Source organism: Octopus sinensis, linkage group LG23 (assembly GCF_006345805.1).
Source record: "Octopus sinensis linkage group LG23, ASM634580v1, whole genome shotgun sequence".
NCBI lineage: Eukaryota > Metazoa > Mollusca > Cephalopoda > Octopoda > Octopodidae > Octopus > Octopus sinensis.
Window position 1 is genome coordinate 13,975,458 of NC_043019.1, and position 24,890 is coordinate 14,000,347.

Genomic DNA, 24,890 nt, shown 5'->3' on the forward strand with positions numbered 1-24,890 from the left:
GTTTTTCATACATACTAACACACTTCAGATTTTTTTTTTAATTCGAGCTTCATTTTGAGATATAGGTATATATATAACATATATATATATATATATATATATATATATATATTATATATTATATATATTATATATATTATATATATATATGTAGTAAAAACAATTAAGATTCAAGTCAGTTCTAATGAATTCACTTGAATGCGGTACTTAACTTAGATGCACCAGAAAACTATATGGTATTAACCATACAATAATGTGGGGTGATTAAACGAGAAAAAAGCAACAAGAATGGATTAGTTTTTTTAGTACAATTGTTTCATACAAAGACAAGCTTTATTAAAAGCTGCAATATTTGCAGCTTTTAATAAAGCTTGTCTTTGTATGAAACAATTGTACTAAAAAAACTAATCCATTCTTGTTGCTTTTTTCTCGTATATATATATATATATATATTACGGAGATGTACTTGCATAGCAAGTGACCTGATCTGGGATCGTGTGCTGGAACGAAAACAATTGCAGCGTGGAAGGTGTTTATAAGCCATTTAAGAAACACACAAAATCCGTTAGATTCACTTAAACATTTAAATTATATATATATATCTATATACACACCTACATAGATGGATAGATAGAGAGAGAGATAAAGAGAGAGAGAGAGAAAGAGAGAGAGAGAGAGAGAGATAAAGAGAGGGAGAGAGAGAGATAGGTAGGTAGGTAGATAGATAGATAGATAGATAGATAGATAGATAGATAGATAGATAGATAGATAGATGGATGGATATATTCTTCTTTTCTTTTACTTGTTTCAGTCATTTGACTGCGGCCATGCTGAAGCATATACCCGTCTCTTTTGCTGAACCGCTACGTTCGGTAGACGTAAACACACCAGCATCGGTTTCAAGCGATGGTGGGAGGACAGACGCACAAACATATACACACACAGATATATATATATATACGATGGTCTTCTTTGTAAGTTATGGAGACATAAACACACCAACATCGGTTGACAAGTGGTGGAAGAAACACACACTCACACAAATATATATATATATATATATAATATATATATATATATATATATAATATTTATACGGGTTGGACAAAATAATGGAAACACCTAGCATCATAGCATCATAACTTTCAAGTATCTATGCAACAGTCAAAAGCTTGTTTATTTTTGTTTTTTGATATATTTTTAGTGTTGCTTAATATGTTTTGCTAAAACTGTTGTTTCGTTTCAGATATCATCAGAAAAGGTATTAAAATTCATTAAAATGACAGATCTATCTGGCTTTCAAAGAGGTCAAATTGTTGGTGCTCGTGAGGCAGGCGCTCGCGTAACGAAAACAGCCGAAATGTTTGGTGTATCAAGAAGTACTGTCTCGAAAGTGATGACAGCCTTTGAGAAAGAGGAAAAGACCTCCTCGTCGAAACGAAGTTCCGGAAGACAACCAAAACTCTCAGATAGAGACCGTCGGACTCATCCACCACTACAAGAACTGGAAACTGTTTTAGCTGAAGAATGGACAAAAATTCCTTTGGAAACAATTCAAACTTTGTACGAGTCCATACCCCGTAGAATTCAAGATGTAATTACTACCAAAAGCGGTCCCACCCCATATTATATATGTATATATGTATGTATATATGTATGTATGTGTGTGTGTGTGTGTGTTGTGTATGTTTGTGTGTGTGTGTGTGTGTGTTTGTCCCAACACCCACCCCACTCCCAACATCGCTTGGCAACCGATACTGGAGCGTTCACGTCCCCGTAACCTAGCGGTTCGGCAAAGGAGACCGATAGAATACGTACTAGGCTTGCAAAGAATAAGTCCTCAGGTCTGTTTGCTCCACTAAAGGCGGTGCTCCAGCATGGCCGCACTCAAATAACTGAAACAAGTAAAAAAATAAAAGAACACACACACACACACACACACACACACACCCACACACACATATATGTTATATATATATATATATATAATTATATATATATATATATATATATATATATATATATTATATATTATATATATATAGGCGTAGGAGTGGCTGTGTGGTAAGTAGCTTGCTTACCAACCACATGGTTCCGGGTTCAGTCCCACAGCGTGGCACCTTGGGCAAGTGTCTTCTGCTATAGCCTTGGGCCGACCAAAGCCTTGTGAGTGTATTTTATAGACGGAAACTGAAAGAAGCCCGTCGTATATGTATATATATATATATATATATGTATGTGCGTGTGTTTGTGTGTCTGTGTTTGTCCCCCCCCCCAACATCGCTTGACAACCGATGCTGTTGTGTTTACGTCCCCGTAACTTAGCGGTTCGGCAAAAGAGTCCGATAGAATAAGTACTAGGCTTACAAAGAATAAGTCCTGGGGTCGATTTGCTCGACTAAAAGGTGGTGCTCCAGCATGGCCACAGTCAAATGACTGAGCCAAGTAAAAGAGTAAAAGAGTATATATATATATATATGTATGTATTCGTTGCTCACCTATTAACAAGTCAGTCACGCTTTCTCTACGAAATCAATAAACGCATACACAGTCGCCCACGCAATATCTTTGTAGTCAGTCACGCTATTCTCTTGGCAATTGGTAAATACGTAGCACCGCCTCCGCATTATTCTTGCGTTCTGATTTGTTCGACGAAAATCGGCCACGCTTTTCTTTTGAGCAAATTGATCACTTAACTGACGACAGCCAATTCCCCAGCCAGCGGTGCTTTTATTTGGGGTAATCAGTCACGTGCTCTCTCTCTCCTCTCTCTCTCTCTCTCTCTCTCTACAGTGTGACTGCGTGGTAAGAAGTTTGCTTTCCAGTCATACGGTTCCGGGTTCAGTCCCACTGCATGGCACCTTAGGCGAGTGTCTTCTACAAAAGCTCCGGGCCGACTAAAAGCCTTGTGAGTGAATTTAGTAGAGGGAAACTGAAAGAAGCCCATAGAGTTCATATACACACACACACACACATACACACACACACACACACACACACACACACACACACACCACACCACACACACACATATATATATATATATATATATATATATATATAGAAATATATATATATATATATATATATACATACCTGGCTTAGTGCAATTGACTTGTCTCTTCTCATACATATATATATATATATACAACATGTATGTATGTATCTATGTATGTATGCATGTACGTATGTATCTATACACACACACATACACAATATAACTGTGTGTGTGTCGTTCTCCAGCACCACTTGGTTTGTTTACGTCCTCGTAACTTAGAATTTCGGCACAAGAGACCGATAAAACAGAATCAGTACCAGACTCTAAAAAAGAAGTACTGGAGTAGATTTTTTCGACTAGAACCCTTAAGATGGTGCCCCCAGCATGGCCGCAAACCGTTGACTGAAAACAAGATAAGAGACCAATATATATATATATATATATATATATATATATATATATATATATATATATATATATATATATATAAGCTAACCAACGCATCATTTGCGGTGTGTAGTCAATCAGTCACGCTTTAGTCTCAGTAATCGATGAATAATTGATCATAATAACTCCCCAGCTACCCGTGTATTCATTCGGGTACATAGTCACGCATTCTCCCAAACAATCGATGCATATGTAAGCCATAAGTATTTCGTGAACCAAACACCCACCCACCCACGCTGTATTTGCGTTGTATAGTGGAGTCAGATGGCCACGCTTTCTCACAAAAATCGATAAATAATCGATAATATATTTCCTCAGCTACCCACGCATTTATTCGGGTATGTCAGTCAGCCAGTCAATCTGTCAGTCACGTTTCACACGCGTGTCTCTGCGATCGAGAGGCTTACACCTCATGAATAATTCAGCAGCCACCCACGCGCTGTTTTGTCAAGCAGCAAGTCAATAACGCCTTCAATCTGCAACAAAAGTTCGATTTATAGACATAAACAAATACATCGAAATATCGTCCAATGACCGAAACGAGTCGATAAGATCTTTAAAATTAGGTTGTCGTTATTCTTTCTACTTGTTTTGGCCACTGGACTGAGGCCATGCTGGGGCACCTCCTGGATAGGTTTTAGCCGAATAAATTGACCCCCCAAGAAATTATATATATATGCCCGACGCCATGATAGATCGTTAGCTCCCACACGCATTTTTTTCTCTCCTTGTTTTTTTTCTGTGTATCTTTCTGTCGAAGAGCGTAGGCTCGAAACGTAAAAGACTTGCTCTATTCTATTCCTGAGCGCCATACTAATACATTTATTTATTTGTACTCCACCTGCCTTCGTCTTGTTTTATTTTCGTAAACCTTCCCGTTATATATATATATATATATATATATATATATATATATAATATATATATATATATATTATATATATATATATATATCAGCCGAAATTGCGAGGATGATCCGGTTCTTGACTGAAGATTAAAGGCTTCGAATGACCAGTCCGTGTTTTTTGTATCGTCCATCTGGATGTTTTGCGTTCTTGTCCCATTTTGTATATATATATATATATATATAGAGAGAGAGAGAGAGAGAGAGAGAGAGGGGGGAGAGGGAGAGAGACAGAGAGAGCAATAAGAAAATGGAGGGGATCAATAGATGGTTCATTAACTTTTAGACATTATATTATGTCTATTTATTTATTTATTAACTAAAATGACAATTACAAGAATATACATACATGTATAACATATTATGCTTTTCATATAAAATATATAAAGATACCAGTAATTATTAAAATATATAACATACAGGAATAGAAACTGGGAAAATATCTTACAGCTGTTTCAGGCAAGAGGCAAAAATACTTCATTCTACCTTTATCCTTCCAGTAGACTGAAGTAATTAGTCGATAAAATTGAGGTAAAGTTGATGAACCACCTCTTGATCCCCTCCATTTTCTTATTGCTCTATAAATTAATGGTAAAATATCTCTTTACCCTTACCCATTTAGTACACTCGGTAATGTAATTGCAATCCTTCAAGGCGATGCCCCCAGCGTGGTCAAAGTCAAATGACAGTAAAAGGGCGAAAGGTCATTCAACGGGTAATAACTCTGTCTATATGATAAATATCACACAAAAATTTAACGGCCGATAACGATTCAGTCTCTTAAATGACCGATGCGGTGCTTTGTCCACTTGAAACACCAACCATCAGACAGTTTTGAGGCCGAATTTTATTGCTAGACATAAATAATATATATTGATTACTCAATTTGGGATGGCAATCATACAAGATAACTTGTTGCTCGATTGATTAGGAGATGCAAGCCGCAAACACAATATTGGGAAATAAATATTTTTAGATCTTTTTCTTTTTGGTAATTTTTTTTTTCACTAGAGCGAAAACTAAATATATTATAAACTACGTTATGCATAATTCCCAAAGGATTTCAGTCAAAAAATAGTTTTCGAAACACATAAATCAGATAAAAAAAATAATAAAAACATACATACATATAACAGGTCACTTGAGAAACTTGGGCGACGGACGTATCATACATAGATATATAAGTATATGTGTATATATATGTATATGTGATATATACATATATATTATATATATATGTATATATATATATATATATATATATATATATATATACATATATATATATACATTTATATACATATATATATATACATATATATACATATATATATATATACATATATATACATATATATATATATACATATATACACATATATATATACACATATATATATACATATATACATATATATATATATACATATATACACACATATACACATATATACACATATATACATATATACACATATATACACATATATACATATATACACATATATATACATATATATACATATATATACATATATATACATATATACATATATATATATACATATATATACATATATACATTTATATATACATACATATATATATATATATATATATATATATACATTCCGTTGTTATGGAATTATTGAAAGTGAAGCTAAACAAAGTTAATGTTGATCATAAAAATAATGGTTGATTAAAGATGATGTAACCGTTAAAAATGATTATAAACATACATTATTCATATATATATACAACAAATCACTTGTGAAATTTGAACGACAACAGATATCGTATTTGATGGCATAAAAGAATCACGGGTATATTAGATGCATCCCGATTTCAGCAGCGAAGATTCAGTAAAAATGTTGTTTTTTTTCATACATTAAAACTAATAAGAGGCCCAACTTGGCATATAAGGCCCAGGTAGTTTTTTTTTTTTTTTTTTTTAGACATTTTCTTTCAGAAAACTGCATTTTATAAGCCATCAAATAAGTTTAATATTTTGCTATCGAAACAATGAATGTGAAAGTACATAAAGTTAATGTTGATCATAAAAAAATAATTCGTTAAAGTTGATTTAACAGTTAACTTTTGTTTTTTTTAAATAAAAATACACATTAATCAAATATATAAATTTGAGCGATAGATTCATATTTCTGCTATCAAAACACTGACTATGAAGTTAAACATGGTTAATGTTGATAGTAAAAAAATTGTTGATTAAAGAAGATTTACAGTTAAAAATTATTGCATAGCTTCAGATGTGCCCCCCCCCCCATACACACATACTTATAAACACATAAGACTTTGTTTCCTCATAACTTTCTAAAAAAAAATGAATATTTTTTTTTAGATAAAATTTTCAACAAATACGTTCAGATGGCGAAGATTACAATTATATTGAATTTGAGTGAAGGGGAAGAATAATTTTTTTTGTGTGTTTGCGGAAACAAAGTGAAGATGTGCGAATTATCCGACCCCCATCCCCGGATCTTTTCGGTCTGAACGGCAGTTTTAAACATAATTTCCACGTAACTAAACACTTTTAAACTTCGTATACTGGTAGAATGTGTTTATAAAACATCTCTTTCTCTTGGCTTTATTGAGAAAATTCTATAGTTTGTAAGATATTTGTTGTTTTTTCTTCAATTTCTGCAACTTCAACCAATCAATGACGTCCATTGAGGTGAAAGCATTCTGTGCCGTATGAATAAGTCCCTCGTTTAAGAAACAGATTGGGTTTATTTACATTTGTGAAGAAAAAAAAATACCCTTCCCCCCACCCCTAACCCTAAAACAGATTGAAATGCCATAGATCGATATTAGGGTCATAATTATGGGTGACAATTTCATATGACAACGCTAGAAAAAACTGCCGGTCAAACCGAAAAGATCCTTTTTTTTTCTGTGTTGGTAATGGATTCACACACCTCACCAAAACGTTTGAGGAAACAAAGTGAAGATGTGCGAATTATCCGACCCCCATCCCCAATTATCCGCAAGGGGTCTTCCACATCAAATTTAGATGGTAATTTTATACCATCTAAAGGCGATCTTTCGTCTCTAGTAGACCTTTCCGTCGATTTCCGTAAAAAAAATTTTTTTTTTTACATATGGGCTTGCGGGAACTTTTGAAGTAATATACATACATATACACATACACTGAGTAAAAAATTTCAGTTATCTCTTTCTTTCACACATTACTCTGTCTCTTCACACACACTAACAGAAGCACTTCACTTACACAACATACTGCCTGTCTCCCACACCCCATCAAACACACACACACACACACACACACGTACATCAATGCTTGCCATGCACGGTAACTTCAAAAGAACTTCCCTCGTCATAAAATGGCTTTCTCTTAGTCTCTTTCGCTCTCATTACTTCAAAAGTTCCCGCAAGCCCATATGTAAAAAAAAAAAATTTTTCCGGAAATCGACGGAAAGGTCTACTAGAGACGAAAGATTGCCTCCATCCTCCCCACCAACGCCATATCAGGAAAATTTTTCTCATAACAAATCCCCTAACCCCTAATCTACGCCATCTTAAATGTATCTCTGGAAAATTTCATTGACAAATATGCATCTTTCTGAAATTTACAGAGAAACAAATTCGCTGGAGGTGACGCATATCTGTAGCTTATGCCAAAATTATTATAAAATACACATAAATTAAATAAACATAACATGATCACTTGTTATATTTGAGCGACAGACATATTCTGCTATCAAAATATTGATATTTAAAACAAAATTTATGTCGATCATCAAAAATGGCCGATTAAAGCTGATTTAAGCATGTTTTTATAATAATTTTTAATCAAATGTTTTTTTGTAAATAATGCTTAAAATATTTATTTTAGAATACAAATTTCCTTGCGCTTTATTTATTATATATATTTGTTTTAGATATTAACGGCTCATAATGCAGTGAGATGGCAGAAACGTTAGCACGCCGGGCGAAATGCGTAGCGGTATTTCGTCTACCGTTACGTTCTGAGTTCAAATTCCGCCGAGGTCGACTTCGCCTTTCATCCTTTCGGGGTCGATTAAATAAGTACCAGTTACGCACTGGGGTGAATGTACTCGACTTAATCCGTCTGTCTGTCCTTGTTTGTCTACTCTGTGTTTAGCCCCTTGTGGGTAGTAAAGAAATAGGTATTTCGTCTGCCGTTACGTTCTGAGTTCAAATTCTGCCGAGGTCGACTTTGCCTTTCATCCTTTCGGGGTCGATTAAATATGTACCAGTTACGCACTGGAGCCGATGTAATCGACTTAATCCGTCTGTCTGTCCTTGTTTGTCTCCTCTCTGTGTAGCCCCTTGTGGGTAGTAAATAAATAGGTATTTCGTCCGTCTTTACGTTTTGGTTTCAAATTCTATGGACGTCGACTTTACATTTCATTCTTTCGAGATCGATAAAATAAGTACCAGTTGAGCACTGGAGTCGATGTAATCGACTTATCAGTCTCCCGAATTTGCTGGCCTTGTGCCAAAATTTGAAGCCAATATTATTTTTGTGAATGTTAGGCAGCGAGCTGGCAGAATCGTTAGTACGCCGGGCGAAATGCCGGTCGACTTTGCCTTTCGGGGTTGATTAATTAAGTACCAGTTACGCACTGGGGTCGATGTAATCGACTTAATCCGTTTGTCTGTCCTTGTTTGTCCCATCTGTGTTTAGCCCCTTGTGGGTAGTAAAGAAATAGGTATTTCGTCTGCCGCTACGTTCTGAGTTCAAATTCCGCCGAGGTCGACTTTGCCTTTCATCCTTTCGGGGTCGATTAAATAAGTACCAGTTACGCACTGGGGTCGATGTAATCGACTTAATCCGTTTCTCTGTCCTTGTTTCCCTTCTCTGTGTTTAGCCCCTTGTGGGTAGTAAAGAAATAGGTATTTCGTCTGTTTTTATGTTCTGAGTTCAAATTCCGCCGAGGTCGACTTCGCCTTTCACTCTTTCGAGGTCGGTAAATTAAGTACCAGTTACGCACTGGGGTCGATGTAATCGACTTAATCCGTTTGTCTGTCCTTGTTTGTCCCCTCTGTGTTTAACCCCTTGTGGGTAGTAAAGAAATGGGTAAAATGTTTTTACGTCTCACCTGAAAAGAAAGGCGGGGCTGGAGAGAAGGGGTCTGTCACAGAGTGTGCTTCAAAAACGATGGACACGTGTTGCACACATGTTGGGAGTGAAAGGCCCTTCGCAAGCATGTCATAACGGAAATGCAAGGTGGCGGTAAAAAGGGCAGGGTTCGTGGGGTCGGAGCAAATCTGTCTTCTTTTAACCTCATGCTGCCCTCATTGTTTGTTAATATCTTTTGTGCCCCATTCGATGTTATGTTTTTATAAATTTTTAACCAACTCATTCGTTGTATATGACCCCCAGATCATATTGCATATGACCCCCAGATCATATTGCATATGACCCCCAGATCATATTGTATATGACCCCCAGATCATATTGCATATGACCCCCAGATCATATTGCATATGACCCCCAGATCATATTGCATATGACCCCCAGATCATATCGATGTTCGTCTGTATGGACAATAATAAAATCGAATGTCCTCCTATAATTGGAGCGACATGCGAGCTAATTTGTGGACGTGCATAAGTTACATTCACGTACACACACACACATCCTGCCTTTTATATATAAACAGATAATTTCATAATAAAATCTTAAATAATAGGCGCAGGAGTGGCTGTGTGGTAAGTAGCTTGCTTACCAACCACATGGTTCCGGGTTCGGTCCCACTGCGTGGCACCTTGGGCAAGTGTCTTCTGCTATAGCCTCGGGCCGACCAAAGCCTTGTGAGTGGATTTGGTAGACGGAAACTGAAAGAAGCCTGTCGTATATATATATATATATATATATGTGTGTGTGTGTGTGTGTGTGTGTGGGTGTGTATGTGTGTCTGTGTTTGTTCTCCCACCATCGCTTGACAACCGATGCTGGTGTGTTTACGTCCCCGTCACTTAGCGGTTCGGCAAAAAGAGACCGATTGAATAAGTACTGGGCTTACAAAGAATAATTTCCCGGGGTCGATTTGCTCGACTATAAAGGCGGTGCTCCAGCATGGCTGCAGTCAAATGACTGAAACAAGTAAAAGAGCAAAAAGAGTAATAGACACACTTAACAATGGTGAGCATAACGATCGTCTGTCGTCTGGATGTGGCCGAACTTCGCTGAGACAAATTTTGCAAACAAGTACATTTCTGCGCACACCCACAACAAAAAAATTGGAGGGGAATTTTGTTCATAAGAACCAGCAAGAGAATGGACAGAGCCATTTATTTCATATAAACCAATAAAGTGAAATAAAACAAAAATAAATTAGGGAACCTATGAGGTCATTCGATATGCTAGAAATAGCAGCCAAATCTGCTTCGATTCACTCACTGCCACATTTCTTTTTTTCTTTTTAAAGAAGATAAGACATCAAATAATATAGTTTTAGGTCCCATAAGATTGGATGGTCACGGCCGGTATGAGTTTGATTACATGTTCGCTGAATCAGGGCTAACAAGAACAAACTTTGAATACATTTAGCCAAACATTATAGTCTTTTGTCCGGTTTTTATAAGCGAGGAAACGAAAATACTGACATTTTGAGCATAGCCCTTCGTCGGAGAGAATATATATTCATAAAACATAAAATATTTAGATCAATTTAAACATAAAGTTTGTATCAAAGGACCAAGGGTGGTCTCAAACAGGGTGGCATCAAAATATGTAGCATTTTTGACCAGTTCCCAATAAAATACATGGGTCGTAATTATATCTTTTTTATTTTGTCCTACATGTGAGTCGTGGGAACCCGAAATCCATAGATTATTATTCCCACACGTTGCTATACTGTATGGAGTTAGACTTACCTCGTCAGATTCATTCTTAAGATTTCATCTGTGACATTAATCGATAATTTCCTGCACGTTTATCGCTCCATAATCGAAATATTTAATCCTCTTCTTCCCTATTTTTGTTTTTTTTTTAATTTGTTTTTAGTGGTAATTATAAAGTAAAATGTTATTCGGATTTTGACAGACAGAAAAATCATACGAAGATGCCTAAAAGTTTGGTACCACTTGAGAACAGTGGTCCCGGTGCGCGCTAGTCATGACTAGTCGATCCTTACTTTGTGTTTTTGTGTTATTTTGTTTTAAAATTATTTACTTTGTGCTTTTGTGTTTTATTTAGTGTTTAACAAAAATTATTTACTTTGTGTAAAAAAAAAAATATTTATTTTGTGTTTTATTTACTTTGCTAGGTAGTCATTGTAGGATCGACTAGTCACGACTAGCTAGCGCGGATGCACGAGTGCGCGCACCTGGACCACTGTTCTCAAGTGGTACCTATTTCTTTACTACCCACAAGGGGCTAAACATAGAGGGGACAAACAAGGACAGACATAGGTATTAAGTCGATTACATCGATCCCCAGTGCATAACTGGTACTTAATTTATCGACTTGTTCTCAAGTGGTACCAAAAGTTTAATGGTGGCCCCCCTCCATATACGTTTCATGACAGCATATGGAGGGCCCTTCACGATGTACATGAATGATTATATATAATATCAACGGTATTGAAATGACAAAAAGTTTTAGTTTAGTTGCTTGACCGACTCAATGAAGCTTCTAAACTTCTTTTAACAAACTTCGGTACTTCTAGCGAACAGTGGTTCCGGTGCGCGCACTCGCGCATCCGCGCTAGCTAGTCGTAAGTAGTCGATCCTACAACGACTTTTTAACCCTAACTCTAACCTTAATTTGTTTATAAAAGTAATTTGTTTACTTAGTTTAAGAAATTATTTACTTTGCGTTTTATTCACTTTACTCTCTTTTACTTGTTTCAGTCATTTGACTGCGGCCATGCTGGAGCACTGCATTTTTTTTTAATCGAGCAACTCGACCCCGGGACTTATTCTTTGTAAGCCCAGTACTTATTCTATCGGTCTCTTTTGCCGAACCCCTAAGTAACGGGGACATAAACACACCAGCATCGGTTGTCAAGCAATGCTAGGGGGACAAACACAGACACACAAACACACACACACGCATATATATATATAATATATATATATATATTATATATATATATATTATATATATATATATATATATATATATATATATATATGTACATATATACGACGGGCTTCTTTCAGTTTCCGTCTACCAAATCCACTCACAAGGCTTTGGTCGGCCCGAGGCTATAGTAGAAGACACTTGCCCAAGGTGCCACGCAGTGGGACTGATCTCGGAACCATGTAGTTGGTAAACAAGCTACTCACCACACAGCCACTCCTGTTTCGAAAAATATTAGGATCTTTTCGGTTAGAAGGGCAAAAATCAATATTCTGACATTTCTGCTATTATGTAGTAATGATGATGATAATTATTACCATAATTATTATGACATAATATGGAGAATTGGTATACCACTAGATGAATTGTATAAAATCCCATTTGGGTCAGCTTTGTCTTTCATCCTTCATAATAAATGTCAGGCAGATACTGTAATTGCCCTGACAAGAAAAAAAAAACGTGTTTTGTGCCAATGTTAGTCGAGTTATATCGAAGGAATGCCTAAACATTTTATGGATCTATTCTATCTCATGCACAAAGTGTTTACTTAGAAAAAAAATTGGATCTTTTCCTTTTGAAGAAAGTGTTTAGTTAACTAGAAATTGTGTTGAAATCTGGCCTTCAAAAGGAAAAGATCCAAAAAATTAATTAAGAAACCTGTGCATGAGATGGAACAGATCCAAAAAAAAAATAAATAATAGAAAATGTGGAACGGATCCAAAAAAAATTGAAATTTTGATTTTTTTTTTTTAAACAATTATATCAAACGTTTAAAATATAATTTTGAATAAAAAAAATAATGAGAATTCGTAAAAGCAGAATGTCAAAACGAAAACATTACTGAAAGCAACACGAGGAAGAAATTTTCATTTTGTTTTGTTATTTTCCGCATAGAATCGTAATTAAAGGTAAAGAATACGCACTCGGGGTGTTTAGGGTTAGGGTTACGCCGAAAACGGAGGGTGCGCGTGTTCTTTACCCCCGCCACTATTAAAACAAATACATCGAATGAAATATTACGGTTTTTTTTTTCTTTTGTGGGTTAGATAATTTCCGACTCTATTCTCTTAGATTACCCTTTCATATATAATAGAATACGTATTAAAATAAGTAACAACCACCAAGCTTCATTTAATTGAATGAATATATACACGCGTACGTACACACATACACACATACATACATACATACATACATACACACACACACATACATACATCATACATACATACATACATACACACACATACATACATACATACACACGTACATACATACATACATACATACATACATACATACATACATACATCATACATACATACATACATACATACATACATACATACATACATACATACATACATATGTAGGGGACATACTTGTGTGGGGGGGATACTTATATGTGCCCACCCCCGCCGACTTTGTTTCCTCGTAACTTCCAGAAAAATGGGTATTTTAAAATGAAATTTTCTATGAATACTTCAGATGGTTTAGATTCCGATTATATAGGAATTTGATGTGAAGAGGAAAATATTGAGCATGCACAAATACATAACAATACACATCACAATTTTTTTTCCCGAAATTTCAAGTTTCATTTTGTAGAAAAATGTGACGTGTGTTAGTAATGTGTGTGTACGAGCCCACAAAAAGTTTGTTTTTTCATATTAAGTTCCAATATAATCATTATCTATACACTCTGAAATATATTTATAGAAAAATTTCATTGAAAATTACCCATTTGTTTCAAAGTTATGAGCGATGAAAGTCGTCTCATGTAAATTTTCCGAAACTCCTCATCCCGCCTTCGGAAAAAAAATATTTTTTCGCCACATATTCCGTTATATAATCAAAGTCGGCGAATCTATACTATCTGAAGAAAATTTGTAGATAATTTCATTAAAAAATATCCATTTTTCTGGAAATTATGAAGCAACAAAGTTGGTGAGGCACCCATGTGGAAGTATGCCTTTATAAGTATGTCCTATTAAAAACAAACGTAATAAATATTATTATACAATGGTCGGTGAGAAAAGCGTTGATTTGATTTCTGGCGTCGTTTTTTCCAGCAGCGTTTTGTTGGTGGAAGACCTTCTTTTATTGTAATGGACATTATCACTTATTTGAGTGTAATATAAAAATAAAAGAAAATAAAAAACCAGCAACGTTGTACCCACGACAAGATTTCGTGACAGATACATTCAGTTTATTATGAATGGAGCCGATAACTAGGAAACAAAGAAATGGTTAATTGATTGATTATCTTTAAAGCAATAGGTATTTTCATTTCTCTTTCCTTCTCTGTCTTTCTTCTGTGTATTTTTACCAGCTCAATGTTTTTAAAGATCAGAATTCCAAAAGATTCAATTATAGAATTCTCCACGCCATATTGGCAACCGCGTTTTTAAGTATTTAAAACCAAATTGACCATTCTTCTTGCTTAATTTAGCCGTTAGGATAAGAAACGAAAACGAGAAACAGATTGGAAGCAAATTATTTTAGAATAAAATGTCTTATTAATGTATTATTTCTTGGGTGTCTGTGTCTTCGCTCCTAAACTCACATTGGTCTTTTAATATGGTTCTACGTCTGTATTTAAGTCTCTTCCGTTGTTATTTGGTTCTAGGCTCATCGCCAGACTTTGGTGCCTGGGGGTGCTTCAGAACATTCCGGGTGGACAATAATTTGTAATAATGCTAAAGTGGAGTTACTAATGTGAAGTAAATCTGAGGGTACCCCATTGAATTAGTGAGGGGGGCAGTGCCACCCAGTGCACCACCTTAGCGACGGGTATGGCTAATTCCCAGGGAGCTGGGCTTTCGCTCATTGTTATTTATTATTATTATTATTATTTATTTTGTAATTATATTCACAATTTTAGCTTCGTTAATTAGTTTTTAAGGGGAACATACACAACAGTTAATGGCGGAAGTTTATCAAGAGTGAAAGATGAAGTCGACACCCACAACGAAACAGTAAGGTATCGAACAAATCGGTGTTACGTTAAGGGTATATGATTTAATAATCAATCATTAAAGCCAATGTTCTTATCTGACGGAAAAAAAAAGGAAATTTAAAATGAAATAAAAACAAAATCGTTGGCGACTCTCACACAATCTTGTACATGGCTTCACACACCTTTGTACATGTTCGTCTCATGTACTCCTAACTTCGTCAGTGACCACCAGATCCCCAACTGAAGACCTCTGTAGAAGTGTTTTTCCAGGTCAACAAATGCCAGGAACAACGGCCTACTCAAAACGTCTGCAATTGTTTCCCTGGGAAGACGACATCTGTACTACTCCTTCCTGGTACAAAGCGAAACTGCATCTTATCTAGGCTAACACTCCTTAATTTATTGAGCAATAACCCATTCCATGATTTAGTCTAGCAATTTGATACCCCTGTAATTACTTCTCTCTAAGGTATGTTTTACCCTTATAGCAGTTATTTGTAATGTTGTTATACCTGTCATAAGGTATGATACATTCTTGGATAACTAATGCACATCCTACTCCTTGAAAGGTAAGAGAGTCCAGTTTGCTGGACATTGTTGTAGAGCTGAAAAAGAGGTAATTTCTACTCTTCTCCTCTGGAAGCCATCTACTCGCAACACCAGAGGGCGCACACTCTCCTACCCTGATGTAATCTCCAGGGATACAGGCATCCAGCAACAGGACCTCCGTAATGCTATGATGGACCGTGAAGTCTGGCGTAGCATGGTAAATTCCATTGTCTCAACCACGGTCGAACAATGATGATGATGGTGACTCTTTCAGATATTTTGAACATAGGCCAGGGAGCTTTTTCTGCCCTTATATCTTTAATTGCTTTATCAATCCTACTCTTGTCTACTAAAATAGCCTCTATTAGGTTCACACTGGAAAGTTCCTCTTTCTTCCATGCATTCTATATATTTAATACCCTTTCGTAGTAGCACTTCTATGACTCTCTGTGTAAACTGCCAACAATGTCACAATTGTCACTGGTGCACTACCTATTTATTTACTACCCACAAGGGGCTAAACACAGAGGGGACAAACAGATTAAGTCGATTATATCGACCCCAGTGCAAAACTGGTACTTAATTTATCGACCTCAAAAGGATGAAAGGCAAAGTCAACCTCGGCGGAATTTGGACTCAGAACATAACAGCAGACGAAATACAGCTACGCATTTCGCCCAGCATGCTATCGTTTCTGCCAGCTCACCGACTCACTGGTGCTCTACTTTGCAATCAGAAATACTTCTCTCCTCTGATCCCCATGTTGTAAATCATTGGCCAACCCCTAATGTTCTGCTTCTCTCCTTGCTAAATACTCCTGTTACTTAGGTTCTCTTTTAGCTACCTGGCATAATTATTTGCTGCCCCCTTTCATCCAAGCGTATCTCTTTGCTTTTATTGCTATGACTACCTCACAGTTCTACCACTGCTTCCCCTTCAGTCTAGCTGGAAAAGCTTGCACCAGCCACAGATTATGTCTATAGCCCTCAGCAGGTTGTCTTATACAAACTTCCAGTTGTCCTCAATGCTCTCAATTTATCAACAAGCCATTAGCATTACAAAACTCCAGAAGCCTTATTCTCCTCCTCTTTGCCTGAGCCAAAACCAAATCAATATTGATTTCCTTTTCTGGGACCTCCCAGTTATAAATCTGAACTCACTAACCATTCCTGTTTAAACTGGCCATATCCAGCCCAAATATTCCACCTGTTTTGTGTTCTGTATGGTGAGATTTGGCCTCTCACACCTACCCTGCAATGTCATTCTAAAAATAAACATTCACATCATCAAAATCTTGAAACTGTGAGATAATGCCTGATTAATTCAAAATAATGTGAATAAATGATATAGGCACAGGAGTGGCTGTGTGGTAAGTAGCTTGCTTACAAACCACATGGTTCCGGGTTCAGTCCCACTGCGTGGCACCTTGGGCAAGTGTCTTCTACTATAGTCTCAGGCCAACCAAAGCCTTGTGAGTGGATTTGGTAGACAGAAACTGAAAGAAGCCTGTTGTATATATGTATAATATATATGTATGTGTGTGTGTATATGTTTGTGTGTCTGTGTTTGTCCCCCCAACATTGCTTGACAACTGATGCTGGTGTGTTTACATCCCCGTAACTTAGCGGTTCAGCAAAAGAGACCGATAGAATAATTACTAGGCTTACAAAGAATAAGTCCTGGGGTTGATTTGCTCAATTAAAGGTGGTGCTCCAGCATGGCCACAGTCAAATGACTGAAACAAGTAAAAATAAAAAAATAAATAAATAAGCATCACATGTGACAAAGGAATCTGAAAGCTAAAGAGTCAACTGCTTCAACTAGTATTTCAGTAAATTTCTATCTTCTGAATCTTTAAGATTTAATATCTTCCCTTTGAAGATTGATTTCCTTTTCTGGGACCTCCTTGTTAGAAATCTGAACTCACTAACCATTAAACAATGTTGGGACATGCATTCTTCACCAGAGAAAGACTTCACATTCACAGTTATTTGTTTGTATTGTGTCTTGAAGTGAATGAAGTTTATCTGGCTTGCGTGTTCACCAGATTGATAGGTGATTGGGTAGCTGGCTGGCTTCTTGCAGTTAGGGTTGAAAATCAACAAGCCATTTGCATTACAAAACTCCAGAAGCCTTATTCTCCATCCTCTTTGCCTGAGCCAAAACCAAAGCATGGACACATTGGAATCCACCAGAGTATTTTCAACATGTTTGTTGAAGTAACCTGCCACGATGATGGGGTCATTGTCATTTGTTATCAAGGTAGTCTGCATGAGGGCCTCATAAAATTGGTGCTTCAGTTTGTCTGCCAGTCCAGACAGGAGCATAAGCAGAGAGAATTATCACAGTTAACCAAGATTACCTCGATCAAAATTTATACCTTTGTTCCATGCCATGTCACTGGTGCCAAGCTGTATTGGCCCCCTTTGCCTTTCCTTTCGATAACACTGGTGGCGTGGAGAGGGGAGGCTGGTAAGCATGGGCGACTGATGGCCTTCCACAAACAACCTTGCTTGGGCTTGTGCCTAAGAGGATAACCTTCTTGGTGCAATCCCATTGTCATTCATAATTAAAGGGGCTCTACACTTACTTGTTGTTCCTACACCTGTTATCTTTGTTTCTCTATCAATTTGAAGTATATATATACATACATATAGGAGCACTCCATCGGTTACGACGACGAGGGTCCCAGCTGATACAATCAACGGAACACCTTGCTCGTGAAATTAACATGCAAGTGACTGAGCAATCTACAGACATGTGTACCTCTAATGTAGTTCTCGGGGAGATTCAGCATGACACGGAGTGTGACAAGGCCGGCCCTTTGAAATACAGGTACAACTCATTTTTGCCAGCTGAGTGGACTGGAGCAACATGAAATAAAGTGCCTTGCTCAAGGACACAACGCGCTGCCGGGAATTGAGCTCACAACCTTACAATCGTGAGCAGAATGCCCTAACCACTAAGCCACGCTTATGGGCTTCTCTCAATTTCCATCTACCAAATCCACTCACAAGGCTTTGATTGGTTCAGGGCTATAAGTAGAAGACAATTGGCAAAGGTACCATGCAGTTGGGCTGAAGTATGGAATATAGTCCCTGCCTTTAATTCCAGTATGGAGTGATATTGTCTGTCCATGGAGACATTGATTGTTTAAGCAAATGCTATTAACAGAGGGAAAAGAAAAGCTGGTTGGGGGCCCATAAATGAGTAAAAAAGCCAAAACAGTTACACTGAGACAGCGTAGGAAAATAAACCTTTTTTAAGTTCAATATTGATGATTAGTAGAGTTAACAGTGAATATGATGTTGTTGTTGCTATTGCAGGTTATATTTTGAATGGTGCTTGAATGGCAGCCCTTTTCAAATTATACCTATTTATCTGGACCATGCTGTCATGTAAGTAATAATTTTCTACTTTGCCCTACACTTTATCTATCTGTTCCATAGTTTATGTTACATAACCTTTGTGTTTTTACTCCCAAATGTATCTATACTCAAGGAATAAATAATGGCTAAAACTACATTTATAAGAACGAAAGAGATCTTTACCGCAAAGGAGATAAGATTATACCTAAAATTGAGGCTGGTAGACTGTTATGTTTTGCCTGTTGTCTTCTACGGGGCAAAAACTTGGACAATGTACAGAGCAATGAAGAAGATAGTGGAGGCGCATGGCCTAGTGGTTAGGGTGTCAGAATCATGATCATAAGATTGTGGTTTCGATCCCTGGACCGGGCGACGCGTTGTGTTCTTGAGCAAAACACTTCATTTCACGTTGCTCCAGTCCACTCAGCTGGCAAAAATGAGTAACGCTGCGATGGACTGGCGTCTTGTCCAACTGGGGAATACATATGCCATAGAAACCGGGAAACTGGGCCCATGAGCCTGGCTAGGCTTTAAAAAAGGGCGCATTTATTTTTTATTTTAATGAAGAAGATAAAGGCCTTTCGGATGGGGATCTTTTGCAGGTTGAGAGGGCTAAGCTGGAAAGACAGGGTAGCAAACATTGCTGTTCTAGAAAAGCTGAATGTGTCTTATCAAGTACAGCAAATAGCCACATCTCCTGGTCCCTTGTCGCTTCCTCAGTGAGGCTCAGCCCCCGAAGATCCTTTCTCACCACTTCAACCAGCATCTTAGGTTTACTCCTGCCACAGGTACCCTCCACAATTAGGGATCGGCACTTCATTATGCAGCTGTCCTCATCCATGCACATCACGTGGCCAAACCAGCTCAGTCTTCTCTCTTGCACACAGCATCTGATGCCTCAAATCCACACATACACATATACAAACATACATCATAACTTTTTAACTTCCACTTTTCTATCCTTGCATGGTTTGGGCAGAGTTTTTTTTTTTAGGGAGATTTTCCACAGCCTTAGGCACTTCCTGTCACCAACCCACCATTCCAAGCCCCTGTCACCAACATCCTTGGAAATTAGTGACACCGCTTGTATGACAGCGACACTCATTCACAACTATCACATGGTATCAAGACAAGGAGGCATAAGCATACACTCACACACATGTACATATATGCATACACACATGTGCATACACACACACACACACACACACACACACGTGGCTGTGTGGTAAGAAGCTTGTTTCCAAAATACATGGTTCCAGGTTCAGTCCCTTTGTGTGGGACCTTGGGCAAGTGTCTTCTACTATACCCATGAGCTGATCAAGCTGAAAGAAGCCCATCATATATATATATATATATATATACCGGAGTAAGCACATAAATGTGAAACAAGGTGGAAAAAAGAGTACTCAAATACCAGAGGTAGAGCAATATGCTTTATTTAAAAGCAGCTGTCATCGGACAGTTATGTTAAAATATTTTAACAAAACTGTCCGACGAACGGGAACGTGAAACTCTGAGTAACAGCTTTTATTATATTTCTGCTGCTTTTAAATAAAGTATGTATGTATGTATGTACGTACATACGTATGTATGTACTAGGGTACTACATAAGCATCTACTTCATTAAAAGTAGAAGTCAAAATACTTCTAAGCCACATATATATATGTATGTATGTATGTGTATATATACAGGTCATCATTGACTTAAGACCACAATTGGTTCCGACTGACTGGTCGTAAGTCAATTTGGTTGTAAGTCAGCCTATAGGCCTACATAGCTTTCTTTTATATGTTGACATTCTTAAGGGAAATTCTCAGGTAAAAGTCACACACAGCATTCTGTATTATATTATTATACTGGCGCTAGTCAAAAATTTCAGAATCTCAAGCAGTCGTCTTATAAACAAATACAAGGTTGCCTTGATGTCTCTGCGACAGGATAGCCATCCAACACAGTGGCGACCAATAACCAAACCTAGGAGAAGCGTTTGTTAGCTGACATCATCTGTAGATGGGTTAATTTCTAAGATATTAAACTCATTAGATTCAACTGGACTATTATCACTGCCAGGAGGTGGTGTGCCAATCGTTGTAAAGTTGGTCAGTCATAAGTCGATGATGACCTGTATACGACCTGTATAAGCAAGCCTGTCTGCTTCCAGTTTTCTGCAAGAAACATATCAAATTAAGGGAAGATATTACCTTTCTTTTCCACTTCTTTGGTTCTTCTTTTTAAATTCTTCTTCTTCTCCTCCTCCTCCTCTTTCTTCTTCTTCTTCTTCTCCTTCTCCTTCTCCTCCTTCTCCTCCTCCTCCTCCTCTCACCTTCCTTCTTTATTTTACAATGCCTTATATACACACACACACACACACACACACACACACACATATACATAGATATATATGTATGCATATACACACATGCATGTATATACATACATATATATGTATGCATGCACACACACACACATATACATATATATACATACTTATATATACACACATGCATGCATGCATACATACATACATACATACATACATATATACATACATACATACACACACACACACACACACACACACACGCACACATACATACATACATACATACATACATACATACATACATACATACATACACACACACACACACACACACATACATACATACATACATACATACATGTTCTTGGGGATCAGGGGGAGAGAGTTAGTAAAAGATAACCCTTCTGGCTTTTTTTATTTGTATTTTCAGATAACTGGGTGGATAGAAATCTTTACTCTGTGGCCTACAGCAAGAATGCTGAAAGCATCGATTCTGATGAATTGGAGGACTATGTTTATAGTCGATGGTATAGGAAAGTTCCAAAGCCAATTCTGAAAAAGGCCTCCGGCATTTTTATTAAAAGAGATCAGACAGCATGGAAGAACATGCCCAACAGAAAACATACGCCTTGGGTATTGCTAAAAAGCGACATGGTTAGACACAATGGTGATGACGATGATGATAGTTATATGCGAGATGGTTCAAGCGACAATGATGAGGATGATGTGTCAGGGGAAGAGGAGGAGGAAGAAGAAGATTCGATGTATGATCGCAGCGGCAATAGAAAAGATGTTAACAGCCATCATAATGATGATGATATACAAAGCTATTATCTTCTGCGTGAAAAGATCTATAAAGACATTGATAACCTAGCTCACAAATGTTCGTTGCCGTTGAAAACGAGGTGTCTTTCGACCGTGTTTTACCATGTTTTCAAAAACCTCATGAAGAACAAGAATATGGAAAATATATTTAAAAGTAAGGAACAGAATGTGCTTATGCATCAAAGTTTGTCTCCTTCTAAATCCTTGCACCAACTTCTAGAAGATGTTTTTTTAAAGAAATTCGGTTTTCTTCCCCATTCATCAGGAGTTCAAAATCAAAACTTTTCCGACGAAGACAGAAATAAACTCTTGCTAAAGATTATTTCTGTAATCCATGAAGATCATCACACTGACACCTCTAAAAACCTCTCGACCAATCCGAATGCTGCTGACCTTCATAAGCAAACTGAGGACAAAAGCACAAATGGAGGGTCTAAACAATCACTCATCCCATCCTCCTCTGAAGCTTCAATGGAAGAACCTCAAATTTTAATTCACAAACCAATGCAGAGCAAATGGAAAAGGGTCAAACCTGTTTCACGTTCTGAATGGAAACGTCCTGAGATTAAAATTTCATTTGATGGGAATGAACTGAATATGAATAAAGATACATATTTGGGCCTTGAATATTTCTACAAACTTATTGGTATACTGAATGATCTCAAAATCAATTTTACATATTCTCCTCAAAGAAAAGCTATATTTGTAAATCCTCAAAGCTTACTTGCAGCCGAAATGCAGAGGAATTTTTTGAATATTCAGAATTTAGGTTGGCAAAAAAGAAAACCGTTTAAAGTTCAAATTGATTTCCATAAAGACACCGCCAACAACTCACAAATAATTTTAAAGACGGGTAAAAATTCCAAAAATGACAGCGATAGTTCTGAAATAAAAATTGAATTTCTTCAGCCTGTGAAGAATGTAAGTGTGAAACCAACAGCAGTTAATGTCCAAAGCAAAACTTCGTTCACTCCACAGCCCGATACTATGACAACAACACAACCACCACCACACACAGAACAACCACCACCACCACACACAGAACAACCACCACCACACACAGAAGAACCACCCCCACCAACAGAAGAACCACCCCCACCATCACCACCACTACCACAAACAACAACAAACCATTCATCAATGGACGTGAACATTAATATCAATGTGAACGACAATTATATAAACAAGTCCCTGAAAGTAAGCAAAAAGAAAGTGATCAACATAACTCATATACACACTGATCCAAAGAAGGCTCATGGAGCTAAACATCCCACAGGTACGTATGATATCTTCTTAGTATTACTACTACTAACAGTCATTCCTAACATGGCCACAAGGCCTGAAACAAAGCCTGTGCGATTATGGGAGGGTATTTGTCAGATTGTCCTCCAGTACTTGACTGGTACTTTATCTCATTAAGCCTGGAGGGGGTACAAAGCAAAATTAACCTTGGCAGGACTTGGAAGATTCCAAAGAAAAATTGCAAACCATTTTCCTGGCGCTTTAATGCTATTTTTCAGTAGCATTAATATTGTTATTCTTTGCCTTGTGAGTTACTTGGTGACCCCCTCTAGTGCTGGTGTCATGTAAAAAGTATCCTGTTCACACTGTAAAGTGGTTGGTATTTGGAAGGGCACCCAACTGTAAAAAATCATGCCAAAACATACCTTACTTGTCCTGGTCCCACATAAAAGACACTGTCCTCCATGTAAGGTGGATGGGCCTAGGAAGGGCACCCAGCTGTAACAACCATACCAAAACATGTCTGGCAGTCATGACTGTGTTCTCCTGTTTGTGGGGCATTGTACAGAGTCCTCTTACCAGACATAGGGTCTTCCACCAGCCACCCTGTTGACCCAGGGCAGCACTACCTCCCCCAGGCACTTTATGTAGACCTCCTTGTTGAGTCTGAGGCCGTGTGGGAAGATGAATGGAAGCATAATGTTGCCATCACTTGTGATCACTTGAAACACCATGATGTTGACTGGATGTTTGATTTTTATCACTCTCGGTACACATCCTCAGATTGCACTGTCCTCAGATTGACACCCAGACACCCTGAAATGTTCGTATTGGAGCTTCTGGCACAAATGCCATGCAGTACAGCATGTCGTTTCCAAATTTATGGCAGGGTGAATTGCGTCATGGTGCTGTTTTTCTCACTGACAGTATCCAACTGGCCCTACAATACTGTGTAGTTGACAAAATCAAAAACAAACAATACACAAGCACGAAATTAAAAATATAAAACAGCGACAACTTATCCATTGCACCCTGTATATCACTACACACACCAAGGCTTCTTTCAGTTTCCATCTACCAAATCTACTCAGAAGGTTTTGGTTCGCTTGAGGCTAATCTTGAAGATACATTGCCAAGGTGAGTGAGACTGAACCCGGAACCATGTGGTTCGGAAGC

General features: G+C 37.4%; 1 protein-coding gene and 1 long non-coding RNA gene across 2 annotated transcripts in view; both read left to right on the top strand.

Moving 5' to 3' along the window:
• Positions 1-14,526: 14,526 nt before the first annotated feature.
• On the top strand, positions 14,527-22,360 carry LOC118767615. The gene is made up of 3 exons (XR_005003538.1): positions 14,527-14,724; positions 19,279-19,350; positions 22,078-22,360. It is a non-coding gene; the product is annotated as an uncharacterized LOC118767615 (long non-coding RNA).
• Positions 22,361-23,546: 1,186 nt separating this feature from the next.
• Positions 23,547-24,890, top strand: part of LOC118767674 (A disintegrin and metalloproteinase with thrombospondin motifs adt-1-like) — a 57,418-nt gene continuing 56,074 nt past the window's right edge. The window contains 1 exon segment of the mRNA XM_036512628.1: positions 23,547-23,748. Coding sequence (XP_036368521.1) covers positions 23,613-23,748 — 136 coding nt within the window. The 5' untranslated portion in view covers positions 23,547-23,612.